Source organism: Bipolaris maydis (assembly GCF_028858645.1).
Source record: "Bipolaris maydis strain C4 unplaced genomic scaffold PSV08scaffold_11, whole genome shotgun sequence".
In the NCBI taxonomy this organism is placed as follows: domain Eukaryota; kingdom Fungi; phylum Ascomycota; class Dothideomycetes; order Pleosporales; family Pleosporaceae; genus Bipolaris; species Bipolaris maydis.
Genome location: NW_027093867.1, coordinates 18,509 through 41,290, shown reverse-complemented (window position 1 = coordinate 41,290; position 22,782 = coordinate 18,509). Strand labels below are relative to the sequence as shown.

At 48.4% G+C, this 22,782-nt stretch overlaps 7 protein-coding genes across 7 annotated transcripts; 2 read left to right on the top strand and 5 right to left on the bottom strand.

Annotated features, from left to right (window-relative positions):
• Positions 1-1,952: 1,952 nt before the first annotated feature.
• Positions 1,953-3,089, top strand: PSV08DRAFT_316596 (uncharacterized protein). Its single transcript, XM_014218646.2, has 4 exons — positions 1,953-2,255; positions 2,304-2,593; positions 2,646-2,742; positions 2,808-3,089. The coding sequence occupies exons 1-4, from the start codon at positions 2,033-2,035 to the stop codon at positions 3,059-3,061; spliced, it is 864 nt and encodes a 287-aa protein (XP_014074121.1). The 5' UTR covers positions 1,953-2,032; the 3' UTR covers positions 3,062-3,089.
• Positions 3,090-3,749: 660 nt separating this feature from the next.
• Positions 3,750-7,340, bottom strand: PSV08DRAFT_378153 (uncharacterized protein; the record flags this gene model as incomplete). The annotated part of the gene is made up of 2 exons (XM_014218648.2): positions 3,750-4,717; positions 4,787-7,340. The coding sequence occupies 2 exons, from the start codon at positions 7,338-7,340 to the stop codon at positions 3,750-3,752; spliced, it is 3,522 nt and encodes a 1,173-aa protein (XP_014074123.1).
• Positions 7,341-10,182: 2,842 nt separating this feature from the next.
• On the bottom strand, positions 10,183-13,887 carry PSV08DRAFT_7701 (Lon protease C-terminal proteolytic domain-containing protein). The gene is made up of 2 exons (XM_014218650.2): positions 10,604-13,887; positions 10,183-10,547 (listed from the first exon to the last, which is right to left on the bottom strand). The coding sequence occupies exons 1-2, from the start codon at positions 13,700-13,702 to the stop codon at positions 10,350-10,352; spliced, it is 3,297 nt and encodes a 1,098-aa protein (XP_014074125.1). The 5' UTR covers positions 13,703-13,887; the 3' UTR covers positions 10,183-10,349.
• Positions 13,888-14,688: 801 nt separating this feature from the next.
• On the bottom strand, positions 14,689-15,349 carry PSV08DRAFT_378148 (uncharacterized protein; the record flags this gene model as incomplete). The annotated part of the gene is made up of 1 exon (XM_014218651.2): positions 14,689-15,349. Exon 1 carries the CDS (start codon positions 15,307-15,309, stop codon positions 14,689-14,691), a length of 621 nt encoding a protein of 206 aa, XP_014074126.2. The 5' UTR covers positions 15,310-15,349.
• A 1,195-nt stretch (positions 15,350-16,544) lies between these two features.
• PSV08DRAFT_411187 (uncharacterized protein) lies at positions 16,545-17,555 on the bottom strand (the record flags this gene model as incomplete). Its single annotated transcript, XM_066093880.1, has 2 exons — positions 16,545-17,336; positions 17,376-17,555. The coding sequence occupies 2 exons, from the start codon at positions 17,553-17,555 to the stop codon at positions 16,545-16,547; spliced, it is 972 nt and encodes a 323-aa protein (XP_065948640.1).
• A 727-nt stretch (positions 17,556-18,282) lies between these two features.
• On the bottom strand, positions 18,283-19,370 carry PSV08DRAFT_403604 (uncharacterized protein; the record flags this gene model as incomplete). The annotated part of the gene is made up of 3 exons (XM_014218653.1): positions 18,283-18,559; positions 18,624-19,095; positions 19,279-19,370. The coding sequence occupies 3 exons, from the start codon at positions 19,368-19,370 to the stop codon at positions 18,368-18,370; spliced, it is 756 nt and encodes a 251-aa protein (XP_014074128.1). The 3' UTR covers positions 18,283-18,367.
• Positions 19,371-20,852: 1,482 nt separating this feature from the next.
• Positions 20,853-22,401, top strand: PSV08DRAFT_227358 (uncharacterized protein; the record flags this gene model as incomplete). Its single annotated transcript, XM_014218654.1, has 6 exons — positions 20,853-21,160; positions 21,210-21,471; positions 21,521-21,573; positions 21,624-21,677; positions 21,736-21,854; positions 21,902-22,401. The coding sequence occupies 6 exons, from the start codon at positions 20,853-20,855 to the stop codon at positions 22,300-22,302; spliced, it is 1,197 nt and encodes a 398-aa protein (XP_014074129.1). The 3' UTR covers positions 22,303-22,401.
• Positions 22,402-22,782: the final 381 nt, after the last annotated feature.

Sequence of the window (22,782 nt, the reverse complement as noted above, 5' to 3'; positions counted from 1 at the left end):
TAGTAGACTATGCGTCGAACGTATAGATGCATACCTATAAAGACAAGCTAGTAAGACCTATTAATAGGGTGTAAAGAATAGGTGTATAAGCGATCGTAGGGACGTTTAGCACAGTAGTAACATAGGTAGCAGAGGCAAAGGCGCACATCCTAAGTATATAAGAGCGGTTCTAGAAGCGGGTAGTTAAGCTATAGACTAATATCTACGCGCTACCTAAGACGAACCCGCTACGAAGAAATATATCGCGGATATAAAAGTTTAGAAGATAGTACCGCTCGCCGCTATTCCAAGTAGTAGAAGCGCTTAAAGATATAGATATAGAGTAGATAGAGACAATCTAACTAGGCGTTCTAGCACTATAGGAGAAGAGAGTGTAGATAGTAGTAGAGAACGTGGTATAGAGCCTCGAGGCGAACTAAGTAGTACGTATCACTATAAGTAGCTTAGCGCAGAATAGAGTAGTTGGTATAGGAGGCGCGATTAGTATATAGAAGAATAAAAGACAATCTTTCTCTATTACTTTAGGTAAGAGAGAGGAATAGAACCTATACTTAGTAGAGCTAGTAGTAATAGCTAAAGCGTTAAGCAGGTTACTAAAGCTAAGGTTTCGTAATATTGTACTAATAATAAGGAATAAAGTAGTAGTGCTTATACTTAGAAGACTGCGGCAGCAATCTAGGTAAAGCTATATTAGCTAGTTCTATAAGACTATATAAACACTAAGAAGAGATAGAAATATAGTAATAGTGCTATAGCTACCTATAAGCGAAGAGAATAAGCTTATAAGCCTCGCTAAGCGAGAGGCGAAGATAGTAACTAGACTAAATACTAAGCTATAGACACAGCTCCCTATAATGCGATTAACTATATATAATATAGCACGTAAGTAAGGTATAGCTAAGAAGATACTAGTAGACGTAGGAGTATATTCTAAACGAATTAATATAGCACTACTAGGAAAGTATACGCGATAACTCTACAATAGGCTTTTATAGAAAGAGAGTAGCGTACTTACCTAGCTTAGAATAGGTATAGTATAGCTAAATACGTATCGATACTAAATTAAAGTATTAACAACAGACTAATATAAATGCGGCTAGGTAGTAGAGATGGTAGAGTATTTTCTATTCTACTGCTGAAAGTAGACGATATAGCGGATAGAGATGCTGTAGTGCACGCAGATAAGCAGAGGAAATATGTTATTCTACTTAGGCGGCAAAGCAGCGATAGATGACGCGAAGTGGGCGCTAGATATAGACGTAGTGCGAGCGACGATACGATTCGTAATAGTAATACGAAGACTTGATACAAACTAGTGTCTAACTAACTGCTAGGTAAACTATAGATACTAATATGAACTTATTAGCAGCCTCGTGTAACTAATAGCAGACAGCGCTTTAGCTGCTGAAGATAAGACGTTGAATACTTAGAGAATCTCGTAGAGATACTAACTCTAAGCTAGTCTGCTACTAGCAATACTAACCTACGAGTACTTGATGAGGAGCGATTGTAGATAGAGAAGAGGCGTGCTAAGGTATTAAGTAAGGGCTCTGATTTAGATAATAAGCTATATAAAGAAGTAGGCTAAAGAAGACATATAGGCTAAGGAGACTAAGACGTAGCGTAGGAAGTGTAAAGCTAGACTAGCGTTAGTAGCTCTTTCGGCTCGGCCGCCGGGCGTAAATAAATTGTGTGTGTACCAAACGTGCGCTACATAACGCGGTATCGATTGTAGATCGGTTAGCCAAGGCGTTTCACTTGTTCGTAGGGCATACACGCCGCGTCAGTCAATACGAGGTATCCGCATTCCAAGCCATGTTTATGCCTAACTGAGCTGTAGTATACCATTGGCATCATCATCACACCAAGTCTCATGACGAGACGGCTTGGCATCGTTGCTACTACGGTTGGACTCGATTCTCTTCAATCTCAACTTCTCACTTTCTACAAACAATCTCTCACATTTCAAAGTTTTTGCTATTTAAGAGATTATGCGCAACTTGCGGCCGGACACCCTTTATTGATTAACACTATGTCAACCATCTCCGATGATTTGCCAGATATCGCAGAGCAAGGCGAGAAATTTGCTCTCCTACACCAAGAAGAAGTATCAAAGAAGTCGTCACGCTTCAGAAAACAATCATGGCTAGTAGCCGTATGCGCTATTATTGTTACGAATCTACTTTCAATTGTTTTTACCGCAAGATACACAAAATCCCAGAGCTACCTATCCTATTCCTTAGACTTACCTAGAAGTACGTGTTTACATGCCCTCGAAATATACCAAAACTGACACTTTTAAGTGGAAAGAGTTTATCCTGAACTTGACAGATCCCACATCCTAACCCAATTCAGCGAGCATCGGGTTAATGGAACAAGTAGATGGTCAGCTCCGCCAAGTCCCTCAGTAGACAGAGCTTGGCTAGAATTAGGAGTTCGCGATATTGGATTTCTCGTTCCAAAGGCAGTGGGTGTAGATCATGGTCTTGATCCTAGAGAGCAAAAATATTTCCCAAAAGGAACATATCGCAGCGATCCCGACCTAGAAGGATTTATCGTGTTTGTTCAAGCCTTCCACGACCTGCATTGTTTAGTAAGTATAGCACTGTCTTCTACGCTATCAAAGGATTGCTAAGGCGCGATAGGATGAGCTCCGAAAAGCCCTCTACTTCAATAAACCCTACTACCGCCAGTACGAGGATGATAACCTCGTGCCGGAGTGGTTCCGCATAAGCCATATTAGTATGTGGTTTTAAGCTCAACGGATAATGGTCTTGTAATATAACAGTACTAACTTATCCCATCAGATCATTGCCTAGACAATGTTCGCGAGACCTTGATGTGTGCAGCTGATATAGGGGTAATACCAACCGAATGGACTGGATCGCACAACAGCTCTATTAGATTCTCTAATAAGCACCAATGCAACAGTTATGATTCATTGCTCGAGTGGAAAGCGAACTGGGATGCAAACCATCCCGCTTTCGCAGAGGAGTTGCAGGAGCAGCTTCAAGCGCCTCCAGATGCAATATTTCATGACCCTAGCGAATGGGTGGCCTAAGTTATAACATGAAGGCATTTCAATAATCTACCTTTCATGAACGTGCAACGTGAAATGAACACAACACACGCACACACTTACAAGATCAACAAAGGTTGATTTTGAAGAAAAACATGCAATTTCGCTAAAATGCTACGTAATGCAATCTAGGATAGCGACCGTCATCCCCGCGACCAAACGCCTCTAAACCCAACCCAACAAGAACCGAATCGCTCAACGCCGTACAATATAAAAAGAAGAAAAAGATAGCATACTAACCGCATCATGAGGTGAAATGAAATCGTACACATCATCCATGAAAAAGGCATCAAAGTACCATATGATATAGCAAAAAGAGGGATAACATGAAACAAAAAGGAAAGACAAGAGCAGAGAATCGAAGATGCATGTATATTAAACCAAAAGCTATTTAGGCAAAGGAAAGAGGAAGAGAAAAAAAACGAGACGAAAAGAAGATGTCGTGAGACGAATAATTCGGGTGATATCAAATATAAAGAAGAACATGGGGCAGAAGAGGTATCAAAGAACAAAGACCAAGAAAAAAGAAGCGAATGGAAGATATAACTTCAGAGTAATACAATGTGATCATTTGGTCTTTAAATTGGGGGGTAAAAAGAAGAAGAAGAAGAGGAGTTCGATAGAAGCAGGAAGAGGAGGGGGTAAAAAAAAACGATCCTAATAACAATTTTCAAACTTTTGGTCCTCGCGAACCGACCCGTGTCTTCTCGTGTTCGCGCATGTAAAAATCAATAGACTGGTCAAAGGAAATGGAGTGAGAAAGGTAGTCTGACAAATCATTTGACGCTTTCCTACCACCATCATTGTCATCGTTGTCGGAGTCTTCGGTTGCAGAGAGATAATCGTTGACAAGGGGATCGCGGTGTGATTTTCCAGCTCGTGTGCGGGGTTGTATGGTGTCCTTTGCTGAGCCAGTGTTGGATGTCATCTTCTTCGTCTTTGTCTCTGTTTTCGCCTTTGCACCCTTGTTTGTACATGTGACATCGCTGAATACAACCTCCATGGAGTCGACTGGCTTGGTAATACTTTGATGGGAATCTAGTGCGGTGATGCTCGGCGGACGGATCGTAGTATCCGACGTCTTTTCCCCCAAAGCCTTGTTTTCAACATCAGCGACGCGAACTACGTCCTTCGGTCCAACGCCTGGTATCGAATGCCGAGGTACAGACGTTACAACCTGCTTCTCTTCTTTGTGGGGCGATGCCGGAGTGGTGAAGATGGGTATCGGCTGAGGGTTGATCTCCGATTCGGTACCACGGACGCTTTCCCCAAACAGGGTGCCATCCTTCTCATCCCAGAGCCTCTCATCGATTCGTGCTTCCTCGTCCGATGAAAACTGCAAGTCTTTGATACTCCCATCAAGGCTATGCCGTATCCGTTCGCTCTCAAACGACCCCCGTCCTGGCTCCCCGAACCCCGAATCTTGATGCAAAGGCATGCGATGTCCTTGTGACGCCGAAAGACCTGTTCGCACTCGTCTTGATAGGGGTTCTGGTCGATCGAATATCGAGAACCCGGTGCTCGTCCGCGATGGGGGTTCCGTACTGGGTGCCGAAGAGTCCATGGCAACATCGTACTCGAGGCCAGCCAGCGTGGTAGAGTCGGGCTTTTGCGGTTGTTGGCTGTCATAATAGTAGTCTGGAGTTTCAGCAGGTTCTGGAGGTGTATATGATGGTTGCGGCCATGATTGTGCAAGGTGGTGCACACGCTCGCTGAAGGAGGCATCATTGCCGCTACTGTGGGATTGTCCTTTTTCAGACGATCCCTGTAGGCTGTTTCTCATCGACTGTGACCCAATAGGCTGGAGCCCACTTCCCATCGATAAGCCCAGTGGGGTTTCTTCCGAAGTCTTACTACCTATGAACGAATCCTCCATCTCGCCTGGTGGACTCGCAAAGCGGATGTCTTTTGGCTCCTGTGTTGCAAATTCATGCACGTCAAGGTCACCACAAGCTCGTTGAACAAGCTTGGTGTCGCCATCCACGTAGACTTGCTCCCATCTTGTTTCCCTGCTAGCTGGTAGGCTTGCAAGCTCATTTTCGAGCTCTGAGTCATCCAACGACATGACGGATCGATGGCCAGGATAGGGTGAGCGTGAGCAATCACTCCGCCTATTTCTGTCGCTGATACTGAGAGGATGTGGGGAACGACCGCGCTGAGAGCGTTCGTTGGGTATGACGTAGGAGCCGGACGATTCAGGGTACTCTGTGCGTGGGACATGGACCTCTTCGAAGAACGACTGTTGCCTCGACTGGCGACGGTGGTTGGAAATATCCTCCAGGTCTACAGCCGTCCTAGGATCAATGTATTCCTTGTCGCTCCTATGCGTGGAGATGCTGTCTCTCACAGTAGCCCTTGGCTTGAAGTAATCTTCTAGGGTATTTTCGGGGAACCGCTTTAGTAGGTTCGCGGCTGACGGTCTGGACTGGGGTGACTCGCTCAAGCATGCTCGAATGATGTCACGAAAGTATGGTGGGATATCGGTATCGCGTCGATCCAGTGTGCGGGTCAACGGTCGCTGCTGGCGCTCAGGTTCATCTTGCTGTTCTGCTAATGCCCACAGCACCATACCAAGCTGAAACAGGTCGGACTTGACACCAATGTATATCGATATACGCTGTCCACTCTCAATGAGCTTGGCAAGTTCCGGTGGCTCCCATCCGACCGGGCAGCCGCGGCGGTTGATATCGATGATTTTGGCATTGTCATCATTGTCAATGACAATGTTCGACAGGGTAAAATCTCCTTGCACGAAGCCAGCTTCATGGATTTCGGAAAGACCCTGAATGATCTGCCGTGCCCATCGCTCCCGGCGCTCCCAGTAAAGATGACTTGTTGTCTTGAAGTCGTAAATCATATCGACCAGTGCACCTTGTTCGGCATAGCTAATCAAGAGTCCCTTGATGAGCTCGTTTCGCTGATCGACAATGACGCCTTCGAACCTGATGACAGACTTGGAATTTTGTACGCTGACAAGTGCGTTGATCTCGTAAAGGAATTCTTCGACCGCGTCTGGCCCAGGGATTTCCTTCTTGATCAGTGTTCGGTTGTTAACCGAGACTTTGTACACAAAGCCAGAAATGTGGGAGTCAAAAGCAATTGCGTCTTCACGAAATCGCTTGCAATCCAGATGCACAATCGCCGAAACAGCTGGATACGGAATGATCTCGTTTACGTCCTCTGTGACGTGAACATGGAGGCGGCCATCTGTCGTTTCAAGCTTCAGGTTTGTCACGGTGTCGTAGAACTGTATAGCTGGCAGAGAATCGCGGATGGCCTCATAAATACGCGAACTCTTGTCACGCTGGTAATGGAGAGACTTGAGATCTGCCTCAAGTGAGTCCGGTTCCATGTTTCGGTAGTCACAGGACACTGTGACCCTTCTCCATCTGTTTGGCTCCTCGGCAAACGTCACAAAGAACTTTTCGCGGTCTGACATGTCCCGGAAGTGCATGCTGAGGTTCAATATCCATTTTGCTTCCAGCTCTTCCTGCAACCGAATATCATCAATGACGGACCCTGAGTGATGTGAGCTATGCTCAGAAAAGGTATCCACTGCTTCAACAGGTGGCGGAGGCGGTAGTGATGCGGGAGGTGGCGGTGGAGATTGCGATGGTTGGGGAGGGGGAGGGGGAGGAGGCAGCATCAGTTCTCCAACAGAGGCGCCTGCAGACATGTAATCTTCGGGCTCCTCGATGCCATAGTCAACCTGACGTGCACCGGGTGGGAGATTCGAATCTGGGCCTCCACCTATAGTACGCTCTTCCATGGCGGGGTGCGGCTCTTCTTTCACATGGCTTTCACACAAACTCAGGACGTTGGGCGCTGACATGGAAGGGGCGGAAAGGGGAGGTGGCGAAATGTCTCGTTTTGAGGGCGCTGAGCTTTGGCGGTCGACCGAGGCAGCTCTCCTGTGTTCGCCCGGAACAGGGACCTCGAGCAGTTTATCTCTCTTTTCACTCTGCATCCGCTTGAACGTCAAGGGTCTAGGCAGCCCTGGAATCACCTTTTTGCTGCCTCTGCGTCCCAGCAAACCAGCACTCGAATGCGGCCGTGTGGGCTCCTTGTTCTTATCTTCGGCGGGCTTCGCGGCTTTGGTCGACGATGGCGGCGGTTCCTGCTCCTCCTTCTTCAGCCAGGCGCCAATCTTTTGAAAGCTCAGGTGATCCCACATGCTCCTGTGCTTGCTGACTTCTGCGCGCGCCCTCTGCCTGCTGCGGCTGCTGCTCGTCTCGCCATTGTCCGCTGATGGCAATGGCATCTTCTTCTCACACTGGCTCTAGCACACGTCCCACGCTGTGCAGCGCCGTGTGGCCGGTGTCTCGGCTCGTTGCCAGCCGTTCGATGGTCGGGTGGTTGCCTTTGCGGTGTGTCGAGGACCAAGTGACTCAGACAGGCGGTGGCAGGTCTTTCTATTCGCGCGGCGGGGAAATTGGCAGGTCGGGTCGGATGGGTTAAGATTGTGCTATGGGGTTGGCGCCAGCAGCATGCTGTGTCGCAATCATGTGCCACTGTGGCTTCCTGCGTCCACCAACCTAGTTCCTGCGCTGTGCCTCGATGCTGCGATGGCGCATTTGCCCCTCTGTACACACTGCCTAGGCCTTTTTCTTTTCTTTTCCCTTGTTTGTTTCCTTGTTTTATTTTTTGTTCTTTCCGTGGTGCTGATCTCTGCAACTCAATCTCGGCAGTCCCAACGTGCGAATGACAGACAGGAAAGACGGATGGGTGTTTTATTGCCGCCCAAGCGACATGCCAGGGAGCGGGTTGGCGCCTAACCTTAATCAAAGGCAGGCGGACGGCCGACGAAATCTCCAGCAACGGGCGAGGGTCAATGGGGGTGTCGAGGGCAAGCCGACAAGCAGTCGTGGATCGTCGGGGGGCTGGGGACGGGCGGGAAAGGGGAGGGCAGGCAGCGATGAATGCGACGTGCGACGATGAGTCTGATGTGAGTAGGGATGGGTGCGCGACAGAAGGCTGGGCTGGTGGCAGCCAATGAATGCGGACTGAGGGCGTGACTGTCTCCGTCGAGCCGGCTTAGCAACACCACCACGTTAGCGTATCCCGACCGACTCAGCAAATCAAATATCCCAGGGCCAGTCTATTGGCACCTCGCACAAGCCTGCAGTACCGGTACCACCGTAGTCAGAGTTGCACCAACGTGGGCGACAGGCTGGAGGCGGGCGGCGAGGGGGCGAAGGGGCGAAGGGGGCGGCGAGGAAAAAAAGTGAGGGCGGATTTCAGCAGCAAAAGTGCGCAGCAGCATCGCACCGTTTTGGGGGTTGCTGTCATTGTCGTTAGACAGCTGGCGGTCAAGCGCCTGTTCCGGCCATTGGGCCACAGCAAAGAAAAGAGGGCCCTTTCCAGCCTGCAGCATGCGCAGCACGCAGGCAGACAGGCAGCCAGCAAAAGTCCGAATTCGGGTGCATTTTGGTCAAATCAAGCGCTGGGGAGGCAAAGAAAAGCCGCCTGGTACCGCCGACTCGGTGCCTGATTGGCCTCTGCCGTGCGTGTGGCAGCCAACTACACCAACCTGCGGTGAGAGTGACACACAGTTTGGCTTTTTGGCATCAACGTCACTCACGCCCTGACTCTCCGGCTCCTCGCTCTGGATGCATATGACCAGCCTGCTGCTGCTGCTGCCAGAATCTGCGTTGAAGAGCCTTCTCAGACGACTGCCCCTCTGGCGCCATCCCGCCCCCTCATTAATCCTTCACATTGGCATAGCAGCAAAAACCCCTCTTTCGGGCCTGCATACATTAGCCCAAGCAGAGACGAGGGCCAGACTACTGCACCTCGACGTCTTTGCGGAATCGTCCCTCGATGCTGACTGGAAACTCTGCATGCAACTGCCCTTGCTCCCCACCCAACAGGACGCACAGCCAACCCTTTTCGATGCGCCTCGAGTCAACCGGACGTGGAAAGACGGGACAACTCGCCAAAGGTGCCTAGACGGCTCCCTTCTTGCGAGCAGACTTCTCAACGGCAGTTTCAGGATGCTTGCGCAAAAGCAGGTACAGGGATGTGTTCATCTCACTTTTTTTTTTTCTTTCAAGTAACTACTACAAGCTTTTACACCGGCGTCTCCTGCTGCATGGGTTCCTCGGTAGCCTTATCAGTGTTTAATATACCTATATATATACGTACAGTATATGTACGTGTATTCACATGCAATAAATATGCCACGCTGCGCCCCAACAAAAAAATATTTGTGCAATTCTCTCTTCATAGCTCACCTCTGAACAAAATGACAACAACCTCGTTCATAGCACTACATCATCACTACAAGCACAAATCTCCGGCACCTATGACAGCATCCCTCTACCTCGTATCGGCCAGAGACCAAAGATCGAGAGATTACCAACCTTGATTCGTGCCCTCTAGTTCGCAGAGTAGTATGCGTTGTCTCTTCCCCATCACTCTCTCCCTCGTGCAATCTGCCCCCCCGTCTGTCAGCTTACCTGTCGTGTGTCCGCATCATCCCTCCTGACACGTCAATATGGTTCATGCCCACGCAACGCATTACACTTGCAGCATGCAGGGCCACGCCACGCCACGCCACACCATGGCATGCCACGCACTCTCATAACAAAGAGACAAAAGGGAGCCGTGCGAACCAACGCACAAATCCAAAACAGATAGACATCCGATGTGGCTTGTGCGATGATGGAGAGTACAAGAACAAATCAAGCCAATGGTAGCTCTATAGACGGACAACGTGTAGTTACGTGTGGAATAAGATGACTACAACTAGTCTCTTGTGCGGCGGCTGGCGCGCAAAAATAGTGTAAAATCATTTGTTGCAAAAATCCAAACCGCATCGTCCTCGTCTCGCCAAGACTAGATTCGCGAGGTTGGCAAACAGCCATGTTGTCGGTCACAGCATTGTGCAAAGAAGAAGAAGAAAGAAGGTACGCCTTGTACATATATTTGTGGAAATGTACAGGGTAACGGACCGACCCGCCTTCTCCTCTTCTTCTTCTCTCGTCCGTGTATCTAGCAAAATCAGAGCAAAACGTCATCCATGCTCTTTTACACAAAACAAGAAACAAATCAACAGTCGGAGCCCACTTTGCATTCATGTAGAGAAGAGAATTTCATTCATTGCTTCATTACCCAAGATGCAGTCGAATTCATCATAGCTGGCCCATATTCTTCATAGCCCAATGCTTTGCCAAACAGCATCATTAAAAACGCCTATAATGCGCTTGCGTTGCTGCAACCCCATATTCTCACCGGGTCACTATATATATCTTACATCTAGCAGTCCAGCTTAGTCGTCGTCATCGCCAGACTCTTCCTCCTCCTCCTCTTTCCTCTTTTGCTCGCGCTTCTTGCGATCACCCTTCTTGGACTTTAGTTCCTTCTCCCACATCTTGTTGGCGGCTTCCTTGTCGAGATCGGGGAATACAATGTCGAAAACTTCCCGGTACCATGACACGGGGCGGCCCTCGATGCCTTCTTTGATGTTCTGTTCGCAAGTTAGCCAATCATGCTCTCCTAACGTAGATAAGATGTGCCACGTACCTCTGGTAGTTCGAGCCAATCACTCATATTGTCGTGTGGAAAAATCACGGTTTTTGCACCTGCCCTTCTTGCTGCGACAGTCTTTTCGCGTAGTCCACCAATTCTCAGCACCTTTCCGGTAAGAGTAAGCTCGCCAGTCATGGCAACGTCGTCTCTAATCTTTTTGCCGAGGGCTAAGCTGAGCAAGCTGGTAGCCATTGTGATACCAGCGCTTGGCCCATCTTTGGGAGTACCGCCCTCGGGGCAGTGCAGGTGTATCCTAGCATGTTCGAAGAATTTATTCTTTGGGAAATCGCGAGCCATGACGCTCTTTGCAAACGAGTAGGCAACCCCAGTCGACTCCTTCATAACGTCTCGGAGGGAACCACTGCGCTCGAGGCCAGGTGACGACGAAGCGGATAGCGCATTTTGCAGGATAGACTCAATGTAGAGCGCAGAGCCACCCATAGAGGTCCATGCTAGACCCATGGCTACACCAGGTGGTGTAAAGTCGTAAAGGCGGTCAGAAGTAAAGATTGGTGGGCCAACGTAGTCTTTAAGATTGTCCTTGGTGATTGAGACATGCACCGAATCTGGTACCTTGAGAGCCACGCGGGGCTTTTCGGTAGTCTGCTCCTCCATGTTCTTTGGCGTTTCCTTGGGGTCGTTCTCGTTCTTGTTTGATTCCTGTTGCGCAGCCTTGCCCTCTTCAGTCAAAGCTGCGGCTTCTGGAAGAGCTTCCTCGCCCACATCGGTGACAATCTTCAAAGCAGACTTTCGGTAGACTTTTTCGATATGCTTCTTGAGATTTCGCACACCCGACTCACGGCAGTACTTGTTGATGAGCTCGACAATTGCGTCTTTCTCAAGCACAACGTCGGCATCCTTCAAACCGCTCATTTCCTTGGCCGCAGGAGACAGGTACTTCTCAGCGATTGCAATCTTCTCGTCAGAAACATAACCCGAAAGTCGTATTACTTCCATACGGTCAAGCAGTGGTTGCGGGATGGTTTCGTCCATATTGGCTGTGCACACAAAAAGGACTTTGGATAGATCGACAGGCACGTCCAGGTAATGATCTAGGAAGCTGTTGTTTTGCTCTGGGTCAAGTAGCTCGAGAAGGGCAGATGCTGGGTCACCATGGTTGCTGTTCCGGCCAATCTTGTCGACTTCATCAATCAAGACAAGTGGGTTCTCAGTTTGACATTTCTTGAGAGCCTGAATAATGCGCCCAGGCAGTGCACCAACATATGTTCTGCGGTGACCTTTGATTTCTGCCACATCATACATACCACCGACACTGAAGCGGTAGTACTGGCGATTCAAGGCGCGAGCAATTGACTTTCCAATGGATGTTTTGCCCACACCTGGCGGCCCAACCAAACAAAGGATCTTGCCTTCAACAGTGCCACGCAATTTGCCGACAGCGATGAACTCGAGGATGCGGTCCTTTACGTCTTTTAGGCCATGGTGGTCTTCATCCAAGACTTCGCGCGCATGCTGAATACCAAAGTTTTCTGCGCTACGTAAACCCCAAGGCAGCTGTGTGAGCCAGTCAAGGTAGTTGCGGGTTACATTAAACTCTGATCCGTTGGGTTCGAGGCCTTGTAGCTTGCTCATCTCCTCCTCGAAGACCTTGCGCACGGCTTCGGGCATAGCCAGCTTGTTGGCCTTTTCGTTGAACTTCTCAATCAACTTGTCTTTGCCGTCTGACTCTATGCCAAGCTCACGTTTGATGCCTTTCATCTGCTCCATTAGCATGTACTCGCGATGCTTCTTCGTAACTCGGGCGTTGACATCGTCTGCGACCTTCTTTTGCAGTTCCGCGCTGATGAGTTCCTTCTTCAGAAGCTCCAGTGCTTTGCTCAGCCGCTTTTCAATATCCATCTCCTCAAGCGCGTCTTGCAGCTCGTGCGACTCGGCTTGGGCTACAGCAGCTGCAAAATCGGCCAGCTTGACGGGATCCTCGCCAACATTCATGGTAGTATGTACCGAGAAGGTCGAGACATGGTCTCGGAACAGTGGGTTCAAGAGTGCGACACCCTTGAAAGTGTTGACAATCTCATTGATCAGCACCTGTATTGTCTTGTTTGACTTTAGGTCGAACGGCTCTTCAACCATGTTGTCCACGTCGGCGATGCTGACCTTGCGGCCCTTGAGAATGGTGGGGACCAGGGCGCCTTGGGCTGTCTTGGTCTCTTCGGTGGACTCTTCGAAGCTGGCAACGACGTCACCCTTGGATTGGGTTGCAGCAGCATCGGTCTCTGGTGTTTCGGAACTTTCGTCCAAAGTACTCTCAGCCACTGATGGCTCCTCCTTGGCTTGTGCTGGCGGCTTCAGACCCGTCATCTTTATACGGCGGTGCGGGTAGAGGACGCAGGTCATGGCGAAGTTGTCATCGGCGCCCACGGGAAATGCGCTTGTAACCTGGCAGAATGTGCCCACATCATAGACTTCGTTAGGGTCGTCAATAACGTCCTTGTCCGCGCCCTCGTCCTTGAACATGAAGGCTCCAATATACGGTTGCCCCCGCTTCACCATGTCGGCAATTGCCTGGCCAACTTCTCTGTCTCGGATTGTGATAGCCTTGTAGAAGCCAGGGAACAACGGGCGCTTAACGAGTGGTATTGCCATGACTTGTGGGTAGACGTCTGGTATCGTGGGCTTGACGAGGGCGCGTTCGGAGCCCTTTCGCTTCTTGCCGCCGCCATCACCGCCGTCGCTGCCTCCGGTGCCTCCGCCTGCTGCGCTGCCTCGCCCAGAACCGGTGCGCGGGGGTATTGGCTCGGGTGTGTCACTCTTGCCCTCGACCTCTCGGCTTCTTTGCTGCTCCTTGAGCTTCTTTAGCTCGTCCGTCTCTTCTGCTGCGCCCTCGTCCAGTAGCTCAGGTGGTGTCTTGGGGTCTTTTTCCTTTTGCTTGCTTAGCGACGTGGAGAAGCTGCGGTATGCGAAGAGGGCGGCGGGTGGCGAGGGGCATCGGTGGAGTGGCCGCGCAACAAGCGACGCTGTGCATTGGGCGGGGAGATATCGTGATGATGATCTGGTGGTGAGTTTCGTACAATTCGAGCGCGATGCCTGGCGAAGGGCTGCCCGCCACGGCAGGTTCTGGCTCTGGAACATGGTGTGTTTGTACTATGAGTGCAGCCAGGCGGCAGAAAGTCTTATGTGTGTATACAAGGAATGAGAGTAATGTGCGCGGAAACACGCAGCACACGTGTTCTCGCCACGTGAATTGATGCGAGTGGAGGAATACTTAAACAAAGTGCAAATATCAAAGGCGATGTGGTAGTGGCGGCATATGTATGGTTGGACGCATCAATTGATCAGCAACGTCGGAATCTCGACATCATCGCCGGACGTCCAAGCTCCTCCTCCGGTGGCCGTCATGGCAAAACCTCGGCACCACGCGACACTTGGATTCCATCAACTCGCACCTGCTCTGCTACCCATCTTTCTATGTACATTCCTTGTACTACTACATACAACTACATAGACATACTCACATCTCACCGCACATCGCACCTCATCTAGCGCCTCTCTGCACTCTACTCCGTTATCCTCGATCGCCATGTCCGCACCCTCGCCGCCGTGACAAAGTCTAGTATGTATTTCCAATGCCATAGAACATTCTCGAATGTCACCCACTTATGTAAAGAACAGCTATGCAAACCCCCCAGTCTCTCAAACCCACATACTGTATGCGTTCAACCGATCCCACGCGCACAGGTTCCTGGTACTCTGAATTCAATTCTCAAATCTATGACTATGGAATCTATGCTCCTTTACAGCTCTGTCGGCCTTGTATCCAATGGCAATACCATCCGTCCCACCCACCAAACTCAGAAATTCCACCGGAGCTAAACCCGTAGCCATTCGTCCTATCCAACTACCTGACCCTACCTGTCCAAAGGTGCTGAAGCCGTCCTAGTTGGTATTCATAGCGCCTAGAGATGTTGCTCACGATTCAAGTCTTCAGATTGATGCCATTTACCACCACTAGACAAAGGCCGCGTATTACTTTCCTTCTTCCTTCTTCCATCGCTCTCTGCTCATGCTCTCAATCTCCAGAGTCCTGGGCTCAGTAGTTTCTTTGCCCGCGCATTGCACTATTCAGCGTCAGGTGTGACGGCGCGAATTGTCACAACCTTTTGTTCGGCCGTTTTCTGCAGGGGCTTACGCCGAGGAACCCGTACTTCTCGATTGTTAATCTTGTTCCAGATATCTGACGCGATTGGTTCTTCAGGAGCATACTCAACATTTGCTGGGTTCACTGCGTTGACATTTCGCACCGTGCCTGCTCCAATTGCACCGTGCATCCACTGATCTTGGGAATGCTCGACAGTGTTATGTCGTCCATGGCTATTCTCGTCTGCCACCTCGGCTGTCTTGAACACTCGCTCCGACGGGGCGAGGAGGTCTTCTCCAATCTGGTGTTCGATATCTACACGAGGTGCTACTGGATCTGCCACTGGCGTCATGTTCGCTGGCACACCGTGAAAATGCCCATGTGACCGATTTTTGGGATGCACATTTGTTGGACGCCCAATATCCCGAAGTTCAGAACTACCGCCTTGGTTTTGTTCGTTATCTTTAGCACGTTGCGTACGTTCCTCGTCATAGCTCGGGAAAAACTGTCGCTTGTACTGATGGTAGCCAAAGTAGGTTACTAGCCCTGCTATCACAAGCGTCATGAGGACGAGTACCATTATGAGGACCCATGCATCCATGGTTGAAGAAGGCCAAGCGGTAGTTGGAACCAAGACTGGAAACGCTTCTGGGTTGATGTCTGTTGCTGTGTTGGGGAAGCATCGACCAAATGAAAAACGTTTCCTTATTATAGTAAATCCAGGGAAGAGAAGAAGTCTCATGACCTGCAGTATGGCCACTATGGCCAGCGCTCCCCTTCACAATGTACTAGTAACAACGCTGTTGCCTCAACAACAGTGCAGTAGTTCACAAGAACAAGAAATTGTATGAACCCCCGCGGGGACCTTCAGACCTGTTGTCCATAATTGGATTTTCGCTACTTTGTGAGGGAGATATACTGTCGCATTGTGCCAGCTTCAGCAGTTCTCATGAACATACGCTGATTGGTTCGCACCTTTTGAACCCGGAAGATGCTTTCTTTGTCATGATCAGCCAGCCTCTATAGGAAACCCTGCTTGCATTTAAGGTATTAATGATTTATAGGAAGCGACTAGTGGCTAAGAGCTGTGGAACACCCAATCAGTCCACATGCGACACCAAGCAATCTCTTTTCTAATTGAACGCATGTTGAGTGTTTTGTAATGTGCTTCGGTGCTATTACAGTTCTGGGATCAGTTTGGCATGCAGGGCCGCTGTGGCTAGCGAATATATTGGTAAGACACATCATTCTTCGTATACACGCGATTGATTTGGCATCAGAAAGCACCATATGAGATTATAGACACGTTTTTTGTTTTAAGAAAAATCTATTGCTGCTATCCGAAAGTCACGAATGAAATCACCTCATTTCTTCTAGAGTGGCATGATACCAATCGATCTATCGACATCAACCCAACACAACGTGGCATGCGTAGCATCAGAATCGAGAGCACATCCCAAACAAGGCTGATATGCTTCTCCTTTACTAACAAAGCCCTGTCACCATAGCTGGTTCGCATCCCCAACGTGTTTGATTTGGCGATTGAAGTTGCATTGAAGCCAGGCAGAATTGATTCATTTTGGTATACAAGGTATATCACCACTTCCCCCGAAAATTGGATGTTGCAGCATATTCGCTGCCCTTGAACGCAACCGGCAAAGCCGCCACCACATTTTGGCTTGGAAGTGACTTTATTCCCACCCGCTCCCCCAGTTCTTGTTCCCTTTCGTATCATGCTCTTTGCGTTGAAAATCGGCTGGTTTTTCTTGTTCCAATTACCAATCAAACTATTAAAGTGATCGTTGTCAAACAAGTTTCGTAATATACAGCCAACGCTCAGTTCCTTTGACCGGTTTTCTCGAAAAGGAGGCAGATAAAGAACGCCAGAACTTTGCTAATACCAGTGACTGCGAGACACAAGAAGACCCAAACCGCCATTTCTATAATAGTCACCGCCATAATACTCGCGAATATCAATGTGCCAGCAATGTAATATATACCCCAGGCCATTTGAACTGGCCAGTCCTCATCCGCTCCCTGAATAGCCGAAACTACCCTGCCGTTGTTACATTCTACAGTAATCGTCGTATTCTGCACAAGTGCTGGTCGAATTCCGGATCCTTGGAGTGGAATCAAACCAATGTGAGTTTCTCGTTCTTGATGCAGTCTCTTGATACGTGCTTGTCTCCGTCCTGCAAAGGCCCTGTGGATCGATGCTGGAAGTAGAGCGACAATATACCAGGCGGTGATGAAGAAAGGCACAACGCAACCGAGAGCAGATCTTTTGCTGTATATTTCGTTGAACACCAGTGCTGCGTAGCAGGCCAAGAGGCATATAACAAGTGTGACTACCATAAAGCGTATGGCTGATCTTCTCATATTCCACGCGTATCCTGCCAAACCGTTACTTTCTTCGTTTCTCTGATGGGCCGATAGCAGGGTTTCTTTTTCGGCCGGTAGTGGTACAAGGCCCAAAGCCAGGACTAAGATATCGCACAGCCATGGCAGAGGCTCGGTAACGTGTACAATACGGCGCTCTGGCCATGCGACGTCCTTCAAAGTCAACGGTATGAGCCCCATGACCAATGCTGTGGCTGCAAACTGTTGTTTCCGACTTTCACCACAGGACTCGAAGAGACAATCTGCGGCGGTCTAGCACTTTTGAACGTCATGCTTGAACTTATCAAACTTCCAGTATGGTTTGAATGGCGAATAGGCCATGATAGATTCAACATTTTCGGGACATTGGCCGGTCCCAATGCGGTCGCTTCCCGTTTCGCCGGCTGCTGCTGTTACAGTGACTTGAATGAAGAGGATAAAGAGTAATGTTCGCACTGTCCTCGTCATAATGCGGTATCTTGTGCTGAAACCAATTCAATAAATATCACGAACCGTAGATGCAGGAACCAAGTGGTGTTCACTTCAGTCTCAGCCTGACGGCTTCATGGCTATTTACGTGTCTTGATGCCAAGCATGATCCAATACTGTGTGCACATCTAAGCCTCATGCATCAATCCATGCTGATTGGCAAAGACCATATGGATCTGATCGCCAACACCAGCGCGAGTCATTTCCCTCGAGCGCATAACCTGGAAGTAGCTAAGCTGTAAATGGAGTGTGGGGGCGAACACACAAGGCTGAACAAAAGGCAGTTTGCTCAATCGACAGACGTGGCATGATGCCGTGTGCCATGTGAGAGCCTACAAGCGAAATGAACTCTTCATGCGTTGCATGAGAGAGATACATCACTGGTACATGCGCCTCCATTACGGCCAATATCAACAAGGCATGTCTGTCATACCGTAAACATCTCATTTCGGCCTACATAGCGCTGGGGCCAAAAATCGCATCCAGGAGCAGGCCTCGGAACTCAACAGCCCATCGGTAGAAACAGTACATACTTTTTACCAGTTCTATTACTCATGTACATCGAAGCAATCTAGTTCGCACTTTTGTGCGCCAAGTATATTTCCAATGTCTGAGAAGCCTCAAAGGAAACATGCGATGAGATTAAAAGGACGCCAGCGGCATTTTGCAAGAATGCGAGAATGACATTCAACCTGGACATGACACAAAGAGACCGAGAACAAATTCTGGAGAGCTCTTGATGGCGACAAAGAATTGTAGTTGGGTTGACATGTTTATATACGAAATTTCAATCAATCGTGATACAGAAATTTCCTTCTACCAGTTCGAATCTCTTCATTGGCATACCAAAAAGACTCGACACTCGCAGCGAAGAGAACGTTGGGGCCATGACATTGACGCTCCACCATTCCATTAATAAATTTTTCCCTTGCTGAATTAATCCTTGGTTCTTCGATGGTCGGGTTGGCATTGCGAAGGATTCTCTGAGGGTGATACTAGCAGTCAGCGGTCATGAGATGGAACAAAGTCCAGCACAAAGACCCTTACTTGACGTAGATAATCGAGGCAATGTTGCCAATGCTTATCACTTATTCCAGCTTCAGGGTCTCCATGCCCATGGTCGTGACGCACGTGGATGCGCGCGGGATCGGTCTTTTCTTGCAGCCCTTGCACAACGCTTCGGATCATAGCGAGGCAGTGCAGCTGGTGGAACATGCTAACATTGTATTGGTTCAACTCGCCGTGTGCAGATGGAAGAATCAGAAACCCGCCGTTTTGAGGGATTAGGTCGTCCCAAAGCGGATCTTGGGCGTGTGCCAGGCTCTCGTATTCTTTATGCCTACCAAAGGTAGTGCTTGATTCAGCAGGGCAGTTGGACACGGACGGGCGGAAGTGTGGCGATGCTGGTAATGGGATGCATAGAGGAGTTTCGACGTGGAAAAACGCGAATGTAGGTGATATTGAGTCTTTGATGTAAGAGTGAGATGCTAAGGGAAGAATCAAAACGAGGGAGAGGATACTAAGAATGAGCAAGTACAGCAGTGTCTTTAACACTTTAGCAAAGAAAAAATATGAATGGGCCCTGAATAAGCCCCAGTCAACTATACACGGATTAGTAATCGTGTGCACATTAGCCTTAGTTCGGGAAACCTCGTGCAGCAGATCAGTAGGCGCCCAACACAGAGTGCCGTCTACAACTAACCGTAATAGGTAGTTTACAAAATTACAGTCTCTTAACCATTTCTTATTAGACATTTCCCCATCTAGGTGTGATTGTATCACTGGATAAGGCATCGTTTTGTCAGCTAATCGTGCTGCTCAACTTGACTTAAATGGCAATATCAATGATCCTAATCGGCAATTGACATGCAACTATAGTGAGATTGCGTAGTTTTGCTCTAGATATACCTAGCCAAGATTTACAAAACAAGCTGTAGGTCCCAGGTACAGAAATGGTACAGCTAAGATTTTGGACTTTAATGAACCGTAGTGACATACTGCTTATTTGACCTTCTACCAGAACTATAATGACTACGTCCCTCCGCTGTAGAACATTGACACAAATTGCTGTGTGTATGCATGACCTTGACGTGAAGACTCAGCCGTAGATCGGGTTCTGTTTTCCTTTTGCTGTAGGTTGTACGTGCTAAATTATTGCGTTGCTTTGAATGGTATGATTAGGTGACATTACCAGCAGAGGACGCATCTCTCTGGTTTTATTGGAATCGAGTAGCACACTTGTTGACAATTGAGTTGGTTAGATGGTTACAGAATTCCAGATCACCAATACATTTACCCATTCTTGTGTAGTGATAGGTCCCACGGAACAGTACGATGACTGCTACACCGTGGCTTCGATGTTGGCGGTCTTAGGTGATCTATAGTCAGTTTGGAGTAACCCTGGGCCGCCTTTCACACTCGCATAGCCTGATGAGTATTTTGACCTAACAATAGGTTATCCTAAAAAGGGGGAATGCAAATGAAGCATAACTCTCTAGTGTGATGAGTGTTGAAATATACTTTTTTGATAAAGTAATCCAGGACGCATCCAATTGCGATCCTAATCATGTATCTAGCATGGCACCAGTGTTTATCATAATGACGCGATCACCACTGTGAAGGGAAAGCATTGTGGATAGGATAGATAGGGAGGAGCTTAGATAAAAACACATGCATGCTATCCGAATACGTAACAGCTGTAGCATGATTGATAACCAGTCCGGCTAAGTTGCCTGACTAGGAAATAATGAGGGGCTTCAAAAAGTGCACCATTGATCAGGAAGCTAACGGCTTCCAGCCGAGGGGAGATGCGCGTCGGGAGCCCGTATTCTCGATCAGCCACACATGGCCATTAAAGCCAACTCCGAGAGTTCCGATTCGTTACCAAGTCGTCCAAGGCTGTGAAGATTTCCTTGCAGCATACGATATCCGATGGGTTTTTGGGGGCTGGGATAAGTATAAATCCGGTGGTATCTTCCGGAAGGCATAAGATAGATAAATCCCATGTTCGCAATAGACGAATTGGATAAATCATCGGAAATACCCTACTTATAATGCGAGTATGCTCAAGAATAAAGTTTGGACGGGCTTCGAACACCAAACCTACCCCCTCTTCGCGCGAGCCAACGGACAAATCTAAAACTCTCAATCTTTTAAAGATGAATGCAAGCCTTCGCGTTGCTATCAGCGTTGATATTATGACTCACACCCACAAGAACTGCCATTTGAATCTGAGGTAATCACAACTTTGACACGCCACGGCGAAAGCTTGTCGTCATGGCACCCGCGCGAGATGACAAGTTCCTACCAGAGGTTTGGGGTCTTTACTCAGTTGGTGCATTATGGCTTCTTCTTAGGTTCGCAGTCCGCCTTCGTACTGTTGGAGTAATGGGCCTGCAACTTGATGATGGCTTCGCGTTCGTTGCACTAATTGCCTGGACCTACACGTGTGCCATAACAGATATCATATATCACACTGGAACAAATACCGACTACTCTGCAGCTGAGATAGCTCTGTTCAATCATGACAAGTTTGCTGAAGTAGAGTTTTCAAGCAAGCTCTTCCTCGGCTCTTGGTACGCGTAGTAAGCATAAGCCCATCGCATTGTTGTAAAGATACTCACCAAGAATAAGCATCGTTTTGATCTTCAGTCTTAAAGGCGTTGTTATAATGCTTTACCGACGAATATTCCTGGAGCGCTGGCAAACCTATATGTTAAGGTTCACTGTATTTCTATGTTTGTCAGGATTCACGGCCACCACACTGGCTTTGAGCCTCTCATGCCTGCCATACCATCAAAGATGGCAGTTGGTTCCACATCCACCTCTCGTATGTACCGCGTCACCGAAAATACTCATTCTTGCAAGCTGTCTCAACGCTACAACAGATGTCTTTGTAGGCCCATCGATAACCACAATTCAGTGTCCATACTAACACAGCCAAGTTGCTCAGTATACCAGTCCCGCTTCTTTGGCAGTTGAACAAGCCTTTGCACATGTATGTCGCTTTGCTCCTTTCTGAATGTAAACAAAACCTTACATGCCTAGTCGGTTTGGTATTTTTTCCCTTTTAGCCTCTGGTCTTTTCGTTCTGGCAGCATGGTACGTGACTCTGTCATTATATTTTCTCAAACGCGAGGCTTACAATCAGGTTGCGAAGTATTACGCGTGTATCACTCACTGTCGTACCCAACATATTCGTTCTCAATATCGCGCGCTGGGGTATACGAGAGTTCTGCATCGCCATTGTTGCTGTTAACAGTGCTTGTTTGCAACCTCGTAAGCTTTCCTGTCCCTTTTCTTTACATCCCATGCTTAGCCATCAGTATTCCATAGGTCGTTTTGGTCCATTCGGAAACCTCATCCAGCAAACCGGAGTAATCGAAATTATGTTTTCGCATCTGCACAGCGGGCCCGTCAACGCTTCACAAGAGCACGGAACCGCAGCCATGTTCTAGACTCTACATCTGCAGGCGCATCTATCAGCAACGCATCCATGAAACAGGCAAACTTCGAACAAGAACATGTTGGTAGGAACAGTATTTTGGAGAATCCGAGGTATGAAGTCGCTTCGGATCAACTACAAAATGATCAGCACGGTAGTGGAATGGAAACTATATCAGTCATTAAGAACTTAGGGGAGCTCGATGTGGAAAAAGGCGACGCTTCCCTGACAAGGCAGCCTGCACAGACAGTGGTATCTTGCTATTCAGAAAATCTGAGGTGAGAAACCAAACACAATACTGTAAAATTCAGACCGAGAGTTTTTGTTTCAACCTTTGAAGAAAAGAGTAGTCAGGAAATGTCAAAATCACACCATTAATCATTAACATAATCAACCTGTATCACTGGGAGTTATGTGAATACCATCTTGGCTGATCTGGTCGCTTCCGACGAAAGTGACACTAGGCATTACGTGTTGACGTCTTCAAATCTCTCTACCATTCTGCCACCTGATGCCGGTTGCTTAGGCCTATTATGAATATGGTTTAGGTGCCTTTCTACTGATTGAGTATGCGAATGGAAATACCCGCAGATCTCACATGCGGCATTTTCATCCGACATCCCTCCGCTTGCGCTTCTGTTTGGTGAAACTTCAAAGCTGGAGATGGATCATAGGCCCTAACCAATACGAAGCGATGGATCGGGCCTAAACTGTGCCAAAATAGACTTAGCGTTGAAGTTTCGTGTCCTCCTACAGCCTTTT

Excerpts from the sequence above, each read along its gene's own strand:
- PSV08DRAFT_316596 (XM_014218646.2), top strand. The coding sequence starts at position 2,033 with ATGTCAACCATCTCCGATGATTTGCCAGATATCGCAGAGCAAGGCGAG. Across the intron at positions 2,256-2,303 it reads TTCCTTAGACTTACCTAGAA|TGGAAAGAGTTTATCCTGAA; the intron begins GTACGTGTTTAC and ends GACACTTTTAAG. Across the intron at positions 2,743-2,807 it reads GTTCCGCATAAGCCATATTA|ATCATTGCCTAGACAATGTT; the intron begins GTATGTGGTTTT and ends TTATCCCATCAG.
- PSV08DRAFT_7701 (XM_014218650.2), bottom strand. The coding sequence starts at position 13,702 with ATGTTCCAGAGCCAGAACCTGCCGTGGCGGGCAGCCCTTCGCCAGGCA. Across the intron at positions 10,548-10,603 it reads ATTGGCTCGAACTACCAGAG|AACATCAAAGAAGGCATCGA; the intron begins GTACGTGGCACA and ends ACTTGCGAACAG.